The 19074-nt window shown below is 35.7% G+C and overlaps 1 protein-coding gene across 1 annotated transcript in view; it reads right to left on the bottom strand.

Annotated features, from left to right (window-relative positions):
- Window positions 1-19074, bottom strand: part of SWT1 (SWT1 RNA endoribonuclease homolog) — a 97215-nt gene continuing 78141 nt past the window's right edge. Inside the window, exons 16-18 of the mRNA XM_052654077.1 lie at window positions 10302-10368; window positions 5621-5685; window positions 1-130 (exon numbers count right to left, since the gene is read on the bottom strand). Of these exons, the coding sequence (XP_052510037.1) occupies window positions 1-130; window positions 5621-5685; window positions 10302-10368 (262 nt within the window). The remainder of the gene's footprint in view (window positions 131-5620; window positions 5686-10301; window positions 10369-19074) is intronic.

The raw sequence follows: 19074 nt of genomic DNA, 5'->3' as shown, positions 1-19074 counted from the left end.
TTAGGTCCTATCGTTGAGCATGTCTTCACGCCATCCCCTGTTTCTGGCCTCCATATAGACAGAGGCATTGCACTGCTGCATGGTGTATTCCATCTCAGTCAGCTGGCGGCATCCAACGGTTAACTTTTCCCTAGAGGATAAAGAAACGTTACATGACTACAAGACAGTCAGCCAGATAAATGAAAAAATCTCACTACAAAAGGAGAACACTGGGATTGGGAATATATTATTTGATATTTGAGAGTAAAAATGCCTAGAGAAATGGTTTCTTCAGTCATTCAGTCGTGTCTGACTCTGTGTGACTCCATGGACTGCAGCATGCCAGGCCTCCCTGTCCATCACCAACTCCTGGAGTTTGCTCAAACTCATGTCCACTGAGTCGGTGATGCCATCCAACCATCTCATCCTCTGTCGTCCCCTTCTCCTCCCACCTTCAATCTTTCCCAGCATCAGGGTCTTTTCAAATGAGTTTGTTCTTTGCATCAGGTGGCCAAAGTATTGGAGTTTCAGCTTCAGCATCAGTCCTTCCAATGAACCAAATAACTTGGCAGGATAAACAACTTAGTAACACAATTCTTAGTCATCATGGAGACAATCTTGAGGATATTACTGAATTCATAAATAAAGGTTTCCAAGGAAGACCTGCTGCCAATAAGGACACTGTAGAGTAGATCACATATTTTTGTTTTATTTGGTTTGGGAGTTAAAGGACAGCAAGGCTAGTGGATTCTAAGAGGACACACCTCCAGACAGGAACAGACACTGGACAGGGAGCAGGAAGTTGACAGCTTTGACTCTTAAAGAGAATCGATCACTTAGCCATTAACAAATGAATACTAGTTAACTACTCTCAACCAGAAGTGAGGAAGGGGTAGTAAATGCCTGATATTTGCCCCAACTACTCACAACTGTATCTAACATTAAGCTTAGGTGAATCTCAAAAGCTGACAAGAGGCCTATTAACTGTGGGATCACTGAGTCATCAGAGCACCAACTCATTATACATGGTGTCAGGAGTTCAAATCCCCTGAAAACCTATTTAAATCTACTGAGAGGTCATCTGCATAAGTTCACAAAGAATACCCAGTATCCAGTACTGTGCCAGAAAACAGCAGTTATTTTTATTATGCAAGTTACACGGATATTGGGAAGCCCCCAGTGGCTCAGTGGGTAAACAATCTGCCTGAATGCAGAAGACTCAGGAGATGCAGGTTTGATCCCTGGGTTGGGAAGATCCCCTGGAGGAGGAAATGGCAATCCACTAAAGTATTCTTGCCTGAAAAATCCCATGGACAGAGGAGTCTGTCCAAATGGCCACAAAGAGTCAGACACAACTGAGCAACTAAGCAGCATGGACACTGCTATTACTTCTCTGGTTTCTAAGACTGCTCTGAGCCACCTCCAGGGTATTGGGAAGGACTCCTTGCTACCTTTGCACACTACCCCTCCTCCCTCACCCATGAATCCCCCGATGCAGGGCACAAAGGGAAAAGAAGTGAATCAGAACTGAAGGAATAGGATGAGAGCTAACAATGGCAGCAAAGTAAATACACTGTATGTTTGGAGAGGCCTCACTTCCTGAAAACATGTAGTGAGGCTGATTCAAACCTGACTTTTGACTCTATTACTCTAGACCTATCTCCTATATTTAGAGTGCTTAAAATCAGTGTTATGTTCTTGCTAGTTCTTTACAACTACTCAGAAAATGATTTTCAGAAGGCTCTAAGAGATCCAAAATAGGAGAGATGTAAAATGTTTTCCTATAAACTTAAAAATGAAATTAAAAGGGTAGGTCCCTATTCCTGTTCTTGATTACTTATTCTACATGTGGAAAAAAACTCTTTTAGTAACTAGACTTTTCATCTGTTTCAGTGTCTTTTCTTATTTCTTCTCTTTTCCCCTCCTCTCCTAGTTAAGAGGTGAGCCCTATGCCCTCTTTTCATCCTGGTGGCATGTGGTTCCTTTGTGTGAGGCAGCATTCTGACAATGGATTATCAGCCACGGATTTTGCTTTCCTGCATCAAGTTGTCATTGCTGCTGAGGAAAGTATCAGATGTTTTTCTAGTATCGACCATACACACCCATCATGTGTGTTTGGCCAATACCAGACTATGATGATAGGAATTTTTGAGTTCCTTTCCCCAATGGATTAGAAGCAGAATAGCAGAATATTAGACACTGCTTACCTTAACACCTTTGCCTACTGCTCTGTAGCATCTCCAATGACTTATCTCACCTTGGCTTTCACCTCTCGCTGATGAGACATTTACAACTGAGAGAAAGCCTATTACCTATTCTGATATCTCTTAATTGCTAGAAAGTTCTTTCTTTACATTGGGCTTAAAAAAAAAAACCTATAAGCTGTTTGCCTAAATTAAAACAAAACAAGAAGTTGTTATCCCTGTTTCCTCCAACAGTACAGATATTTTATGTCCCTTACAGGTGGTCCTATTTCTTTGCCAAACTAAACAATCCCAACTCCTAATCCTTTCTGGAACAAAGCTAAAGACCGGAGATTGCTTCTAGTTCTGCAATTCTGTACTGTTCATGAAATTTCTACAGAACTGCCACTGATTTTCTAAATCATCCTATTATGAGTCTGAAACTAACTTTGACCAAATCTCAGATGGGTCAAAATAAGCAGGAATTTGATCAAATCAATAAAAAATAACTGCAGCAGTTATCTGATTCATTTCAATAGCTAATTTTGTCAAAGTGGCATGGCAGTAGTAAATTGAAGTGCCCTACCTCTAATATTTTTTCCAAAATCCTTTCTAGGTACAAGAAAAAGAGTACAATGGATATTGCTTTACAGCTCTCTTAATGTTTTTAAGCACCTGCAATGTGCATCTCAAGTAAAGGGAAAATGGAATACAATGTAGTACATATAACAACAGTATATAAACAGTTTTTGATTCAGAAGGTCTGGGCTGGAGTATTAGAGTACATTTCTTGCAAGTTCCCAGATGGTGCTAACACTCAGCTCCAGGAACCACACTTCAGAGAACCAGAGCTCTAATGTGATCCTACCACAGAGCTGATCCCTGGAGTTCAGAAAGCAGTAATTCCGGAAAGCTCTTGCCATAAGGAAAACAAAGTTGTTCCTGATGCCCGTGCCTTCAGTTCAGTTCAGTTCAGTTGCTCATGCCTTAGGCAGCATATTATTTGGATATACCAGGTACTTGAAGGAGCTGATGTCACAAACTAATGTGCATTTCACACAGAAAAAATGCACAATTGTGCATTGTCTTGTAAACATGCCAGAACATTCTGTCAAGAATTTATAGGTCAAGCAAAGTTAATTAAACACTATTCCTAATTTATTTTTCATATATGTATCAATAGAGGATATCACACAAGATATTTATTTAGTAATTTATTTGATAATCTTCTTAATTTACCATCCTGGGTTTTCTGAGCAAACTCCTCATCTGCTCAGGGTAAGCAGTGCTCAGACCCCACTGGCAAGAGCAAAAGCTAGGACAAAGAATCTACAAACTACAGAAGAGAGCAAACACTAACTGATGTATACACAGGAACACCAAGGTTCTGCTATGTCATGGAATTCAAATTTTGGTCCAAGCCACTTTCAATATGAAACCTTAATTACCTGCCTTATCAGAACCTATAAAATAGTTTTCTTCTTGAGCTACTTAATTTCTTCCCTATTGCAATAAATTTGATGTTGAGACATCAACAGCCTCTTCCTTCACAACTAACACATCACAAATCAAAAAACAAAGATTACCAAAGTCAGACATTCTAAGTAATTGTTTTTCTTAATATAGTGAAGTTAAATCATTCTTCCGTTTTCACTTTTGAGTCACAGGGAAGCTTCGCTACCTCTCATCTATTGCGTTTGGCTCTGCGTCTAGTATGAACTATTGAAACAAAAAGAACCTCTGTCTTCTGGCAACTTACTTGAAAACTGGGAGCTGTGGAGTATACCAGAGGTTCATATGGGAGGTACCATTCACTGAAAATATAGCAAATAATTTTAAAAAAAACAACAGAGTAACAAATCTAAAAGCTATTAACTTTAAAAGCCCACTTGAACAGCAACTGCCATTTTCCAATGCATTCAAGATATTAGACATATTGGATTTCTCTTTAAAATCATCCTTTCAGGATTAATAAGAGGGAGCTTATTAATTACCATCATAGTTCAAATTCTTGGCATTGTAAGTGCAAAGAAAACAAAGAGAAAAATAGGTACGACTACTTTAACTTTGAACATTTAAGTTTGACACTTGCATCCTTTCCCTCTCCAAAACAAAATAAACCAAAAAAACTTCCCAAATATTTAAACAGTAAGCTGAAGTCAAAATAATTTTAGACATTTGAATGGAACCATCCTGTAAGGGACTCTGCCCTCCAAGTTATATACAGAGCTTTATACACCTTCAAAAATATTGCCAAGACTGGAAGACATTATATTTTTGATCCAAATCTCAAGTATACAAACCTTTAAATGCAGATTATCTGTAACAATCTGTAAGTAAGAGTTGTTGATTGTTGTTTAGCTGCTGAGTCATGTCTGACTCTTTTGTGATCCCATGGACTGTAGCCCACCAGACTCCTCTGTCCATGGAGTTCTCCAGGCAAGAATAGTGGAGTAGTTTGCCATTTCCTTCTCCAGGGGATTTTCCCGACCCAGGGATTGAACCTATGTCTCCTACAATGGCTGATGGATTCTTTACCACTGAGCCACCACGGAAGCCCATGAATAAGAACATAACTGATTAATTGGTAGTCTGAAGATTAGGGTAAAAAATCATTTTCATCCTCAGCTATGACAGATGATGCATGCCTAACTGGCTTCAGATTTTCTTAGAAAAATTATGTTAATCTAGTGAGTGAGTGAATTTTCAGTTATGCTGCCTGATAACATTTGTGTGTCAGTTCTAGTGTCTTGATATCATCAAACATATTTATCAATCTAGAGTTTTACCAGTAGAGCCACCTTGATAGTTAACTTTGTCATTGTGTCCACTCATACAATTCTGTAGCTACACAAATATATCTGCAAATTATAAATGGCAAATAAACTGGTTAAGTGATACAGTGGCATATTACACAGCAGTGAGAATCCAGTCAGTTCTGCTACAGTTCTTGTTTTGAACACAATTTATTGTAACAGCATTGAAACATTAAAGAACAATCTGAGCACAACAAAAATTTCCTATTTTCTTATATATGATTTCATTAGTGGAAAATGCCAGATGAACAGAGAAAACTGTACACAGCCTATTTAAATGAATAAATATTAGAAATTTCTCAATTCTAATTTCTATAGATAGATAAAACCCACATAAGCAAAGGCTCTTAGGGGTGGGTCTTCAATATTTTTGAAAAATATAAAAGACCCTTGACACATCTAAACTTGAGAATTTACTTTAAAAATTAAACTTGCTAGGTGCATATATATATACACACACAGTTTTTTTATATGTATGAACTATTTCATATTTATAAAAGCTAAAAAGAAATCATAGTATAGTGAAGACATAAAAAGAACCCTTCCCCACCACCAAGTTAGTGCTACACATGGCAAGAGCATGTTACTCTGATGTATCTACATACATATATATATATGACTATACATACATATATGACTTACCGATACTCAGCCTGTGAAACACAATCATAAAGTTCCTGGGCAGTAAATTTGACATTTTTATTTACCTGAAAAGAATCAAGATATAGCTATTAAAAATGCATATTAAGTCAAATGAAAGGTGAGAGAACTATTAGAATGGCTCAGATTCTGAAGGAGGAGAATGCCAAGTTTTTAGCTTTTGCATAAAAAGGACTAAATAATAACAATTAGAAGTTCAGTGAACATAACACTTAATACTGAACTATGTGTAAAAATATTAGTCCTATTGTTACAACTTAATCTGTTAACAGAACCAAAAGAAGTGAGATGGTCCTGGGATCTGTGGGACTCCCAACAAAGCAGATGATCACTTTAGAGATCAAATGGACAGAAAAAAAACGTGTAAAATACACGCAACACTAAATTCTACTATGCTGGCTCTTATCAGCAGATTTCATGCATCAGTTAGCCTAGCTCTAATATACTTAATATTTATTTTCTGGGAAAAGTATATAAATTGTTAACATTTAATACCTATACCTAAAGCTATAGTAGATTTGGGTCATACAGGTAGACTGTTGTAAGCAGAATCAGCCACATCTTGTTTATTTCATGAACATTAGAAATAATTCAAGCTGAAAGAAAAAGTTAAGTAGTCAAATCTAACAACATTTGAATACTATGGTTGACCCTTCTGAAAGTTATTACTGAATAACTTTAAACACTAAGGTAATGAACTGTGTGGAAAAATCTGTTTTGGGAAATGGATGATTTATAGACACTTTCTAAATAAATGTGTTTTTCCGACTATCAACGTCTACATATTTAAATGAATATGTATAAGTTTATAAATATCTATTATAATTCACAATTTATAATACTGTAAAAATAAAAGTCCATCATACAAAAACTTTGTGTGGCACATGTGGAGAACACAGTGAAGGAATCCTGTATTTCCTGTATTTCTTGAGGCTTACCACTGATTTAGGCAGTATTTTATTTATGTTGCAAGGAAGACTCTGGAAATTTGTAGAAGTAAATTCTTTTTATCAGATGACTCAAGGGGGGCTTCCCAGATGGCACTAGTGGTAAAGAACCCGTCTGCCAATTCAGGAAACATAAGAGCCAGGAGTTCAATCCTTCAGTCAGGAAGACCCTCTGGAGAAGGAAATGCCTATCAACTCCAGTATTCTTGCCTGGAAAATCCCATGGACAGAGGAGCCTGAGGGGGGCTATAGTCCATAGGGTCGCAAAGAGTCAGACATGACTGACGCGACTTAGCCCTTAGCCCTGGATTACTCAAGAAATAACATGGCGTCTAACTTTCTAGAAATTATGAATTAGTGAAGGGAAACTAAATGAAACTATCTTCTATTCACTTTACTTTTAAAAATACTTATGTTATTATTAGCATATGCATTTTTGATGAGGAAAAATTTTTGTTCCTACATTGACTTAATTAACACTACTTTAAAGATTTATATCATGAAAGTCTCCTGTAGAGTTTAGGGTATTGCTTATTTGCAAAAGTTCCATGAGCTTCTTTCAGTATTTTCACAACAAATTCAACATATCTGTATAGAAAATGTTCCATTCACTACAAATTAAAAACACATAGTTTTTAAACATAAATTTGAAATATATATAATCCTCAATTTTTGCTGAAAATGTTATTTAATTATATATAATATTTACTATTATATTTAAGATTTAAGAAAGTGGTATATGATTTACCATAATTAATTTTTAGGTACTTTGTAATTTTTATTAAAATAATCTTCTAAAAATGTTTTAAGATATACATTTAGAGTTATCAACCAGTTCGATTCCTATTTTTCTATATGTTCTGCCCTGATGATCTCAAGGGCCTTTGATATTTTCACTATTGCCCCAACATGCTGGGACCTATAAATGTTTCCAGACTTAGGCCAGCAAATGTCGGCAGTCAACACTGCAGATCTTTGATCATAAGGTAAGAGGAATAATCTATTCTCTATCAACTGTTGAGAAAAATCAGCTGAAGAACTGATTTTGAACTTGACATAATATAAATACAAAAAAGTTCTTGAAGCCATTAGCAGATTTTTAGGAAACAAAAAAACCAACTATCTGATTTATCTGTAGTTTTGAAAACAATCACCCACATCTATTTAGACCCTTCTCCCAGAACGTGGCTGGGGTGATGTGGCTCCAGGTTATAGCAGATGACTTCTAAAGTTGGCAGTGAATCTACTAACAAAGGAAAACTAAAGCACAGATTCATGACATACTCACAGGCTCTAGCTGGAAATATATCATTTCACTATCTTCATTAGTTTTGATACAAGATATTTTAAATTAGTCATATTGGGATGTTTTAAATTACACTATTAAGTATCATTTCTGTGCTTAAGTGTACAATTTTAATTCCCAGAAAATAACTGAAAGATACCCCTGTCAGTAAACATTAAGAGTTATGATTGTAAAATGGAATTGGTGTCATTAATTCTTAGTTGTACGATTAACAGTGAGTGCCAAATATGGGAAACGGTCATATTATTCTTAATTCTTAAAAAAATCAAGATCAGGAAGCAAAGGTTTAAGTATAGTGACAGCCAAACATCTTAAAAATTTTAGATTGTCCCTATCACTGCTTATGAGACAAATACATCCAATGTAATAATTGGTATTGGGGATGAAGTTCTGCTAATAGAAATAACTTTAAAAATCTGGGACTCAGATCCACATATTCTTATAAATAACAAATTGGGTATTTTCTCCCAATGCTCTCAGCAACAGAAAGTACTAAACCCCCCAAAGACCTATATATCAGATTTTTCCAGGATGTGATTTTAAAATTGTCCCATTGTTTTTCCAAATAAATTTTTATTGGATTGAAATTCAGAAAGTATGATGAAATAATTATTTCATCACATCATCTCAAAAGAGGAAATTATCTTAATAATCACATAATGTGGTTATACAGCATTGAGAACTGTGGTGTTGGAGAAGACTCTTGAGAGTCCCTTGGACTGCAAGGAGATCCAACCAGTCAATCGTCAAGGAAATCAGTCCTGAATATTCATTGGAAGGACTGATGCTGGAAACTGAAATTCCAATACTTCAGCCACCTGATGCGAAGAACTGACTCCTTGGAAAAGACCCTGATACTGGAAAAGACTGAAGGCAGGAGGAGAAGGGGATGACAGAAGATGAGATGGTTGGATGGCATCACCGACTCAATGGCCATGAGTTTGAATAAGCTCTGGGAGTTGCTGGATAGCAAAGCCTAGCGTGCTGCTATCCATGGGGCCACAGAGATGGACACAACTGAGCAACTGAACTGAACTGAACATATTAAGGGTAACTTTTAAAAGGTACATATAAACACCATTCATTCCTTAAATAAGAGAAGTAACACTTACTGAACACTTACTTTGTGCCTGGTACTGTTTGGAGCACTTTACATATATTAAGTTATTTAGTCTTATTTAAAGAATAGCTGTAGTTTACCTACTTATGTTATTCCCATTTTCAGATGAGGCAACTGAGACAAGGACAATCAGATAACTCTTCTAAGATTATACACTTAACTGGCGGCAGAACCAACATTTGAACATGACTAGTTTGACTTCAGAGTCCGTGTTCTTCAACACTAGGTTCTTAATATAAGATGTGGCATAAAAAAGTTACAGAGGACTTCCTTGGTGGTCCAGTGGTTAAGAATCCACCTGCCAGTGCAGGGTACACGGGTTTGATCCCTGCTCCAGAAAGATTCCACATGCTTTGGAGCAACTAAGCCCATGAGCCTCAACTACTGAGCCTGTGCTCTACAGCCCATGCTCTGTAACAAGAGAAGCCACTGCAATGAGAAGCCTGGGCACCACAACTAGAGAAAGCCCTTGCACATCAACAAAGATCCAGCAGAGCCAAACTAAAAAATTTTTAAATTAAAAAAAAAAGTTTAAGAGCTAATCAGGTATAAAAGCAAAGGAGTACATATAAAGATGTTCAACTTCACAAGAAAAGTGACACCTGAATATGTCATATTCCTATATTTAGAGTGTTTTTAAAAATTAAACACACACACCCACAAAAAGAAAGAATATATGGGCACATGGGTAAAGAACTGTAGGCAAACAAAACTGAAGATCAACAGAATACTTTCCTTGGATCAACAAGGATAAGAAAAGCATGCAGATTAATTTACAAAATACGCTGGAGCCTCATCAGAGCTTTAATTCCAGGGTCTATGCTGCTGCTATGGAGAAAACTAAATTATAGCTTTCGTTTTCAGTAATCAGTGGTGCTCAACCGGAGGTGGTTCTTCCTCCGTAGGGGCCATCTGGGTATACGAGTTGGGTGCGGTGGGAGGGTATTTTTGGTTGTCACAATGACTGAGAGAGTACTGGCATTTAGTATCTGAGAATAAAAGATGTTGAAAAATCCTGCAACGTTCCACACTGAAGAAATGACCTATCCAGCATACCAACAGCATCCTTGATGGGAAACAACTCCATGTGGTATTAGTATAGGGCTCTACTACATGTGCTTACTTAAGAGAATGAAAGACAAAAAATGAATGTCGCTGGGAAACTTTGGTGGCGTTTAAGAATTTAAAGTAAACAGTAATCAAATAGCATCCCATTTTAGAACACCTCTGTTTATATTAAAACATGATTATAATGGAAATACGATAAACATTTAAAAATATTTTTCCTACCTCATACTTGATTAGGAAGTTATAGAGGGTCTCAATATCCTGATAATTACTGTTGGGGGCCAAAATCCTAAAAAATAAAGTATAAACAAAGGAGGGGGAATGAATTGATTTAAGAAAAAAACAAAACTATAGCTTGAACTTTTCTCCCAAAACATATTCATACTGAGAGATACCTTATTCTCAGTATGTATAATAAGCTTATTAAAATGTTTACAACCTTTTTTGGGTTTTATTTATCAACTAAAGTTATAAACCATGCACTTACTTCAACAAATATCAATTGATATGAAATATCAATTTATTAAAATATTTTTATTATATTAATATGTCATCAGTTAATCAACAACTATTAGAATTCTTATGTGAAATTATAGTTCACATTTTGAGTTACAATGATACAGATTTTTCAAAAGTTAGATGGAAATGCGAAGTATATTTACACTCCTTATCTTTTAAGCAGCAGATAAAGATTTCCCACAAAAATGTGCAACCAATGCAAATAGACAAGTGATATAAACTACCATACACATTAAAAAATACTAATAAAGATTATGTGACTAAATTCAAATGATACTGTTTGAACTAACTGCCTAACAATCTAAGAAAAAGCATCAGTAATCAGGCTATGTCAGTCACTGGAAATAACACTCATCCTTCTAGCAGTAAAGTATTAATTCTCATTTTTTTACACTAAGTACTTTTTAATTCTTTCAAGATGAAGAATCTTTTGTTTCTTTTAAAAAAGAAAAGGAAAGCAGTCCTCATATTATGGTAAAATGGTTAAGAGCAATGTCTACCTGGTGATCTGTGTTTTTGAGTGAGTTCTGTGTGACTTATTTTCCTTATCTGTTAAACAAGCAAAGTAGTAGTCTTTACTTCATAGGATCATAGTGAGAATTAAACAAGTTACTATAAGTAAAGTCTTGATGACAGAGTCTGATAGAACAGCAAGCACTATATATTGGTACATACAAAACAGTAACAATGACAACTATGATCATCTAATGTCTAATAGTTTCAAGCCACAGAATAAAGTGCATGACGATTTAACTAATGAGAAATCAAGCCACCCCAATTAACTCTTAAATTCCAAGTGCCTTTTAATTACAACAATGTCTCTAGGTCCTCACATCCTCACCAATGCTTGATGTTGTCAAATATTAGTTAACTGATCTCAATAACATCTTAATTAGATCTTTAAAAAAGTTGGCCCTTATTAGACTTGCAAGATAGCTTACATAAAATAATTTTTCAGGATATAGTCAAATTTTTAAATGGATCATACTCCTTTGGAGAAGACACATACAGAGTATCTTTAAGAACATACAAAAATCTTCCTAAAAATAAGTTTCATGGAAAAAGTTACTCTCCCAATAAGTAATTTTAAAATATAAATAATATCAAAACCCCAAAGAAAGAAAAAGCAGACAATAAATACATTGGAAAGGGTCCATAAGTACTTTGTTTTTTAAAATGAGAACAAAGCTATATAGATAAGTTAAACCAATGTTTTATAAAAGCAATGGAAAAAATAATGTGTTCCAATTTTGTAACCTAGTGTAAACAAACAATCAGCAATGTGGAATAATTTACACCCATTCTTTTTTATAACTTTGGAAATAATCCAAACTGTCCATAAAAGCGAGTTAAAAAAATAAATGAAACAATATGTTTTATAAAAGAATCTTATAAATTTCAAGCTTATATTTTCTCTTTGCCAGAGAATAAAGTAAACATTTCTCTGTCCTGAAATACTTCACAAAAAAATTAGTTTTAGGTAAATCAGTTATTTACCTATAGCAACAAAGCATAGCCACAGTATGAAATAAAGAAAATAATTACATCATCCTAGTTTTCCAATTAGCAAAAAATTGAAAAAATTGTCAACTCCTGGCATGGTTTTATTTTTTAACAGTTTTATTGAGGTACAGTTTACATACCATAAAATTCACTCACTTTAACAATTCAATGATTTTATAAATAAATTTACTGAAATGTACAATGATCTACATTGTACAAACTTAAATACTTGACTATTTGACAAAATATCACAGAATTACCTTGTAACGAGGAAAGGGTTACTGAGATATCAGCATCATTCACAGATATATTACTGATATAATCAGAATAAAATTATAATGCTATTTTTAAAAACAAGGATATACGTTGTAGGATTTATTATGAAACCTACCACTCTTAAATGCTACTCTTAAAAAATGTTCTGAGGTAAACTGAGCCCCAAATTGAGCAGATCATCTTTATTAAAATATACTCAATTAGGGCTTTTAGACTTTCATAAGGCCAATGAACTCTGAGTTTATGAGAATGGAATTTGGCCTGGTATAAACAAAAATTGCCATCTTTTACTAACTGGAAGTACAGTTTGTTGAAAATACACAAAAAAATGAAATGGAGAAAAATGGTTTGTGGACTTTCATGTCTTAAGTAATTCCCCACACACAAATTCTTGAGAGGTCAGCCTTCTCTATAGCTTTCTTATTTGTTTTTAAAAAATACCAGCATGAAGACAAAAGAGTCTTAGTATGAAAGTCCTAAAATTGCCCTTCAATGGCAACTTTTAAAAAGAATAATAGAAAGAACTAGCCCTTAGAGAAAGTGGCCATTCTTTTTTTATAAATATATCTACATGTTTTCTAAGAGAAATTCCTAACAATCAATAAATACATATCAAATGTATACTATACTCTCAAATGTATATGATACTAAGAGCTATATAATATAAAAAAATTAGAAGACATGGCTGCCTATCCTCAAGTTGTTATAATCACAAAATTTTACTTTAGAATTTTGGAATCAGAATTGGGGAACAGATTGAAGCAGGATTTAATCTGCAGCTAGAAGATTATTTACAAACCAAGTTAATCACGTTACCTACTTTTCTGTACCCCAGCTCCCCATCTGTGAAATGAGGAGAAAGTAGCACTTACTGAATAAGGTTATTATATGAAGCAAATAAAATAATGTCTAAAATTAAGATGTTTAGCAGAATTCCTGGCACATGTAAATAAATACTGCTGCTGCTGCTGCTGCTATGAAAACCAGTTTTCAGATATAGAAACCAAGGTTTAGGGTTATAAAACACTTGCCCAAGACAGAGTGGTGGTAGGTACCTAAATCTCTATTAGTTTGACTCTGGACCCCATGTTTTTATCCACTAATAAAAAAGGATAACCCTTACAACTTCTTGTATTAAGTGATTTTATGAAATCAAATGAAATAAGTCTTTTATTATTTTTTAATATAAATTTATTTAATTGGAGGTTAATTACTTTACAATATTGTATTGGTTTTGCCATACATCAACATGAATCCGCCACAGATGTACACGTGTTCCCCATCCTGAACCCCACTCCCTCCTCCCTCCCCATACCATCCCTCTGGGTCGTCCCAGTGCACCAGCCCCAAGCATCCAGTATCATGCATCGAACCTGGACTGGCGATTCGTTTCATATATGATATTATACATGTTTCAATGCCATTCTCCCAAATCATCCCACCCTCTCCCTCTCCCACAGAGTCCAAAAGACTCTGTATGAAATAGTCACCCGGTTAATTTGCCTTTTAACAAATGCTTCTGGCAAACTATTTTGTGCACTTTCCAACACTAAATCTTTGTAGTTGTTAGATCTTTCTCAAAGCCACAAAGGAAGTCAGTAGCAGAACCAACATTCACTAGAAGTTCTAACTCTTAACCACATAAGCACTTTGAGTTCTCTATCGATGAGCAATTAACATTAAGTAAGCAGCATCTTCATCTGAATTAAACAAACTTCATTTCCATCTCATCCAATATTAGATAAATATCTACCCGCTCTCATTAAAGAAAAAAAGAGTATGCCACTCAAAAATTTTTAAAAGTTAATAAAATAATCTGACTAAAATTAAAAATCAAATAATGTATTAAAATGGACTAATTTTTAAATAAGGATTTTTAAAATTCAAATAAAACTTTCCTCCTAGATAGAAAAAGTAAAGCATCAGACTCAGGAGTGGGGAAATAAGTCTAGAATATTCAAGTTTAATATTTAACTCTAGAAATTCAAAAGAAGACGCAGCATATTCATGGATATTTATAGATGAAAACTTACATCCCACAGAACTGAATAAATTATGTTCCCTGCTGGCAAGGCAGTTTAACATTAATATAATATTCTAAATAGTTTTTTCATGTTTGAAGAACATTAAAAATAAGCTTAAAAAGTAATTATATGACTTATTTTACTCAGCTCACTGTTCATCCATGCTACTCAGGGTTTATCCATGTCGTAGCATCTGTCAGAATTCCCTTCCTTTGTAAGGCTAAATAATATTCCATTGTATGTACATACCTCATTTTGCTTATCTATTTATCTGTTGACGGATAAGAATTACTTTCACTTTTTACTTACTGTGGCTCATGCTGCTATGAACATAGGTATGTAAATATCTCTTTGAGACTATAATTGCAGAACCAGCCCAAACTGGCCCTATCCTGTTTCTAACAAGATACTGAGCTGTTTTTCAGAGACAAACAGAACAAAACCACAAGTCATGCACGCAAAGCATGCTCAGAAGAGAAAAATTTGACCTCAAGTAACACCCAGAACCAAAGTTTCCCCCCTCCCTGGAACGAAAGGGCCAGATGTGACCAGAGCCCTGTCAGAAGTGCAGGGTCCATGGTGCAGGAAGATCTGGTTCTGAAGCTGCTGAACCTAACCTCACCACAAATGGACAGGCTCCACAGCCCTGCCTTGGATACCTGCCCCTCCAGGGCTTCTGCAAACCAACCCTCTTCTTCTACCTCATGAACATTCAACCAAACCCCAGAATGAAGAGACAGAATTGAGAGCCACGCCTCCTTGTTTCCTTGCCAGATAAACCTCACAATAAAGCCCTTTCTCTTCTCAAAAGCTGGTGCAATAGTATTGGCTTATATGCAAATTTGGGCAGCAAGCCCTTTGCTTGATAACAAGACATTATTTTCAATTCTTTTGTGTATATACCTAGAGCAATCAAAATTATAGACAGGCATCAGGTGCTACCAAGGGCTGGGAGGAAGAAGAAATGAGAAATTACTATATTTAATGGAAACAGAGTTTCAGTTATACAAGATGAAAAGAGTTATGGTTATGGATGTGGTGATGGTTACACAACAATATGGATGCATTTAATACTCCATTAACACATGTTTATGCACATGTGCACTCAGTTGTGTCTAACCCTTCCCGACCCCATGGACTGTAGCCCGCCAGGCTTCTCTGTCCATGGGATCTCCCAAGAAAGGATACCGACTGGAGTGGGTTGCCATTTCCATTTCCAGGGGATCTTCCCCACCCAGGTATTGAACCCTCATTTCCTGCACTGCAGGCAGACTGGTTACCACTGAGCCACCAGGCAAGCCCTAATACATTTTTAAGAACACTTAACAATGGTAATGCTATGTGTATTTTACCACAATAAAAAAGTTAATTAAACAAAGTAGAAATGTTTGTTTATAGCATTATTTTAAAAACTCATTGTACATTCTCCAAAGCTAATAACCAACTTAAGGCTTATTTTTTACTGTGAATCAACATTATTATTGAGGATACTACTGAGCATCTAACCAGTGCCAGAAAGGGAACAAATGCTATCTCCTTTAACTTCTGCAATTTAACAAAGCAACTATTATCAACTCCATTTTCTAGATTAGGAAACAAATATAAAAAGGTTAATTAACCTGTCTAGGTGACAGAGTTAGTAAATGGATGGAACGAGGATTCAACTTCAGATTATTTTGACCCTTGAGCTCTGTTCTTTTTCTTCAAAATAATTGCCTTTATCTGTCTGACTTGTTTCACTTAGTATGATAATCTCTAGCTCCAGCCATGTTCCTCTTATTTTGATACAGAGACATGCAAACTGAATTTTGCTGCTGATGAATTTAAGCAGTATCACTGATAAACTGAGTGAAAATTTATCAAATCAACAACAAGGACATACTCACCAGGGGAAAAAAGTCTTGGATCTTAAACGAGTATGTTTTTTGGAGTCCTTTACTATAAGCAAAATTAAAATCATTTTTTCTATAGTTAATTTGGTGAAATCATCTATGTAAGTAGGAGATATACATCAGTCTCAGGTTTTAAAAGAACACCATATGTAGTTAAAAATGGTAAAAAATAAATAAATAAAGTTAAACAACTTAAACAAATTTAAACAAAATAAATTATATTGTTTTTCCTTTAGAGTCATTTGCAAGACAAGGAAAGAGGCCTCTGAGGACACTAACCCAGCCAGCATTGCTTGATTCAGCCTCCAAAACTATAAGGAAGCAAATTTCAGTTGTTTATGCTACCCAAGTCTGTACTATTTCCTTATGGCAGCCCTAGCAAATGAATACAGCTGACATCCTAAATACTGTTGGCTCAGCTTTGAGGAGCCACAGATCTCAAGATTAGGAGCAAGATGGACCACTTCCCAGAATGTGAGACTGATGTGGAATTGACTGAGTAGTTTATTGCAAAACAACTACTTTATTTGCTTTGCTTCATGGCATTGTATTTCCTGCTAAAAAGTAATCTTACTACTTGAGATGGTGTTGCTGGAGGCCAATTCTAGGCTTAGCACTAACAACATACTACAAGGGGCCAGAAGTATGACAAACTAGCTCATTCCTCTTCTACTTAGTGCTGAGACCCCTATCAGGCTTAACTAAGTCTTCACAACTAAGTCTTTGAAGAGTATGATGCCCACGATAAGACCAGATACTGCAGTTAAATCTGTATAACAATCATAGTTACTCCTAATATCTTATGAATGTTATTTCCTAGCTGATTAATCCCACCTCATTACCAGGTACTTACTATCTTTCCACTGTAACATGGCAAATAAGATCTCTCTAGATCAAAAGGAAGGAGGAGAGCCAAGATAAGAGCCAAGAGCGAAAGAAAGATATGCCTGAGGTTCCATTTACTGCTGGACGATTTCAATATGTGCAATCAGGGCTGTGACACAATTTTACTACTGCCTTACTATAAGCACATCTCCCTATAATAAAGAGATTGTTTATAAAAGATCAAAAATATGAGAGAAATGTTCTATTTAGAATAATTCTGAGGAAAAAATGTGAAGAGTAAAAAAAATTGTAATACATACATTTAACTAATCAAGATTGAAAGAGCTTTTAAAATGCATTAGACTTTTTATGAAAAGAAGACAAACCAAATCACAAGATAACACCTCATACCCATTAGGATGACTACTAAAAAAATAAAAAAAAACAAACAGAAAATAACAGGAATTGATGAGGATGTGGAGAAAACGGAACCCTAGTGCACCCACCACTGGTGAGAATGTAAAATGGTATAACTGCTATGGAAAACAGTATGTGGTTCCTCAACAAAATTAAAAATATAATTAACACATAATCCAGCAATTCAACTTCTAGATATACCTCCAAAAGAATCAAAAGCAGGGACTCACAGAGATATCTGTATGTCCACGTTCACAGCAGTAATACTCATAAGGGCCAAAGAGCAAAAGCAACCTAAGTGCTCATCAAACACACGCATTACCGTATGTAAAATAGATGACCGGTGTCAAGTTTGATGCAAGAAGCAGGGCACCTGAAGTCAGTGCTCTGGGACCACCCAGAGGGATGGGGTGGGGAGGGTGGTGGGAGGGGGATCCAGGATGAAGGGACGCATGTGTACCTGTGGCTGACTCATGCTGATGTGTGGCAAAGCCATCACAATACGGTATAATAATTAACCTCCAATTAAAATACATAAATTTAAAAATCAATGGATAAACAAAATGTGGTATATACACTTTCCTGGTGCTCAGACAGTAAAGAATCTGCCTGCAACTCAGGAGACCCGGGCCCTATCCCTGGGTGTTGGGAGGATCCCCTGGAGGAGGGAATGGCTATCCACTCCAGTATTCTTGCCTGGAGAATTCCATGACAGAGGAGCCTGGTGGGCTACAGTCCATGGGGTTGCAGAGTCGGACACGACTGAGCAACTAACACTTACTGAGCTTTAAGAAGGAAATTCTGACACAGGCGACCAACACGGATGAACTTTGAAAACATTGTATTAAGTGAAATAAGCCTGTCACAAAAGGACAAAAACTGCATGATTTTACTTTTAAGAAGGGAAACTTTAGCAAAAAGGCCTTTCTGAGAAACCGGAAGATTTAAGAATTACTGTAGTGAAAGGGTTAAGAATAACTTCATGTATTATTATTACAAAATTACTTTTTTTGCTGTAACTCTGAGTTTATTTATTATGAATGGCTTTATCTTTTCACATATTATCTAAGAAACATTTATACTGACATTATCTAACTTTTATACTCACTTGACCCATTGTTTTCTCAAGGAAATTTCAAACACAATCTCTTCCCTTGGCTTTGTGATCTCCTACAGTTACATGATGTCCTTCTGCTGTTTCTAGTCTTTATCTCAAAGTCCCCTTGGTCGACTGATTATTAAAATCTGCCCCTACACTTTTATGAAATTAACACCAATAAATTCACCAATGACTTCTATGTTGCTCAATCTAATGGACAGGTTTTTTTTTGGCCTGTTGGTAAAACACGACATTATTAAAGATTCCTTCTCTTTTGAAACTCCTTTCTTCTTTTTCTTTTAATTTGGCTGCACCAAATGGCTCCAAGAATATAAGTTCCCCTACCAGGGATCAAACCTGGGTTGTAGCAGTACAAGTGCTGAGTCCTAACCACTGAACCACCAGGGAATTCCCAGATATCTGTGCTGCCAAGTCTCTTA

This window comes from Budorcas taxicolor, chromosome 16 (genome assembly GCF_023091745.1).
Source record: "Budorcas taxicolor isolate Tak-1 chromosome 16, Takin1.1, whole genome shotgun sequence".
Lineage (NCBI taxonomy): Eukaryota > Metazoa > Chordata > Mammalia > Artiodactyla > Bovidae > Budorcas > Budorcas taxicolor.
This window is presented reverse-complemented; position numbering and strand designations above follow the sequence as displayed.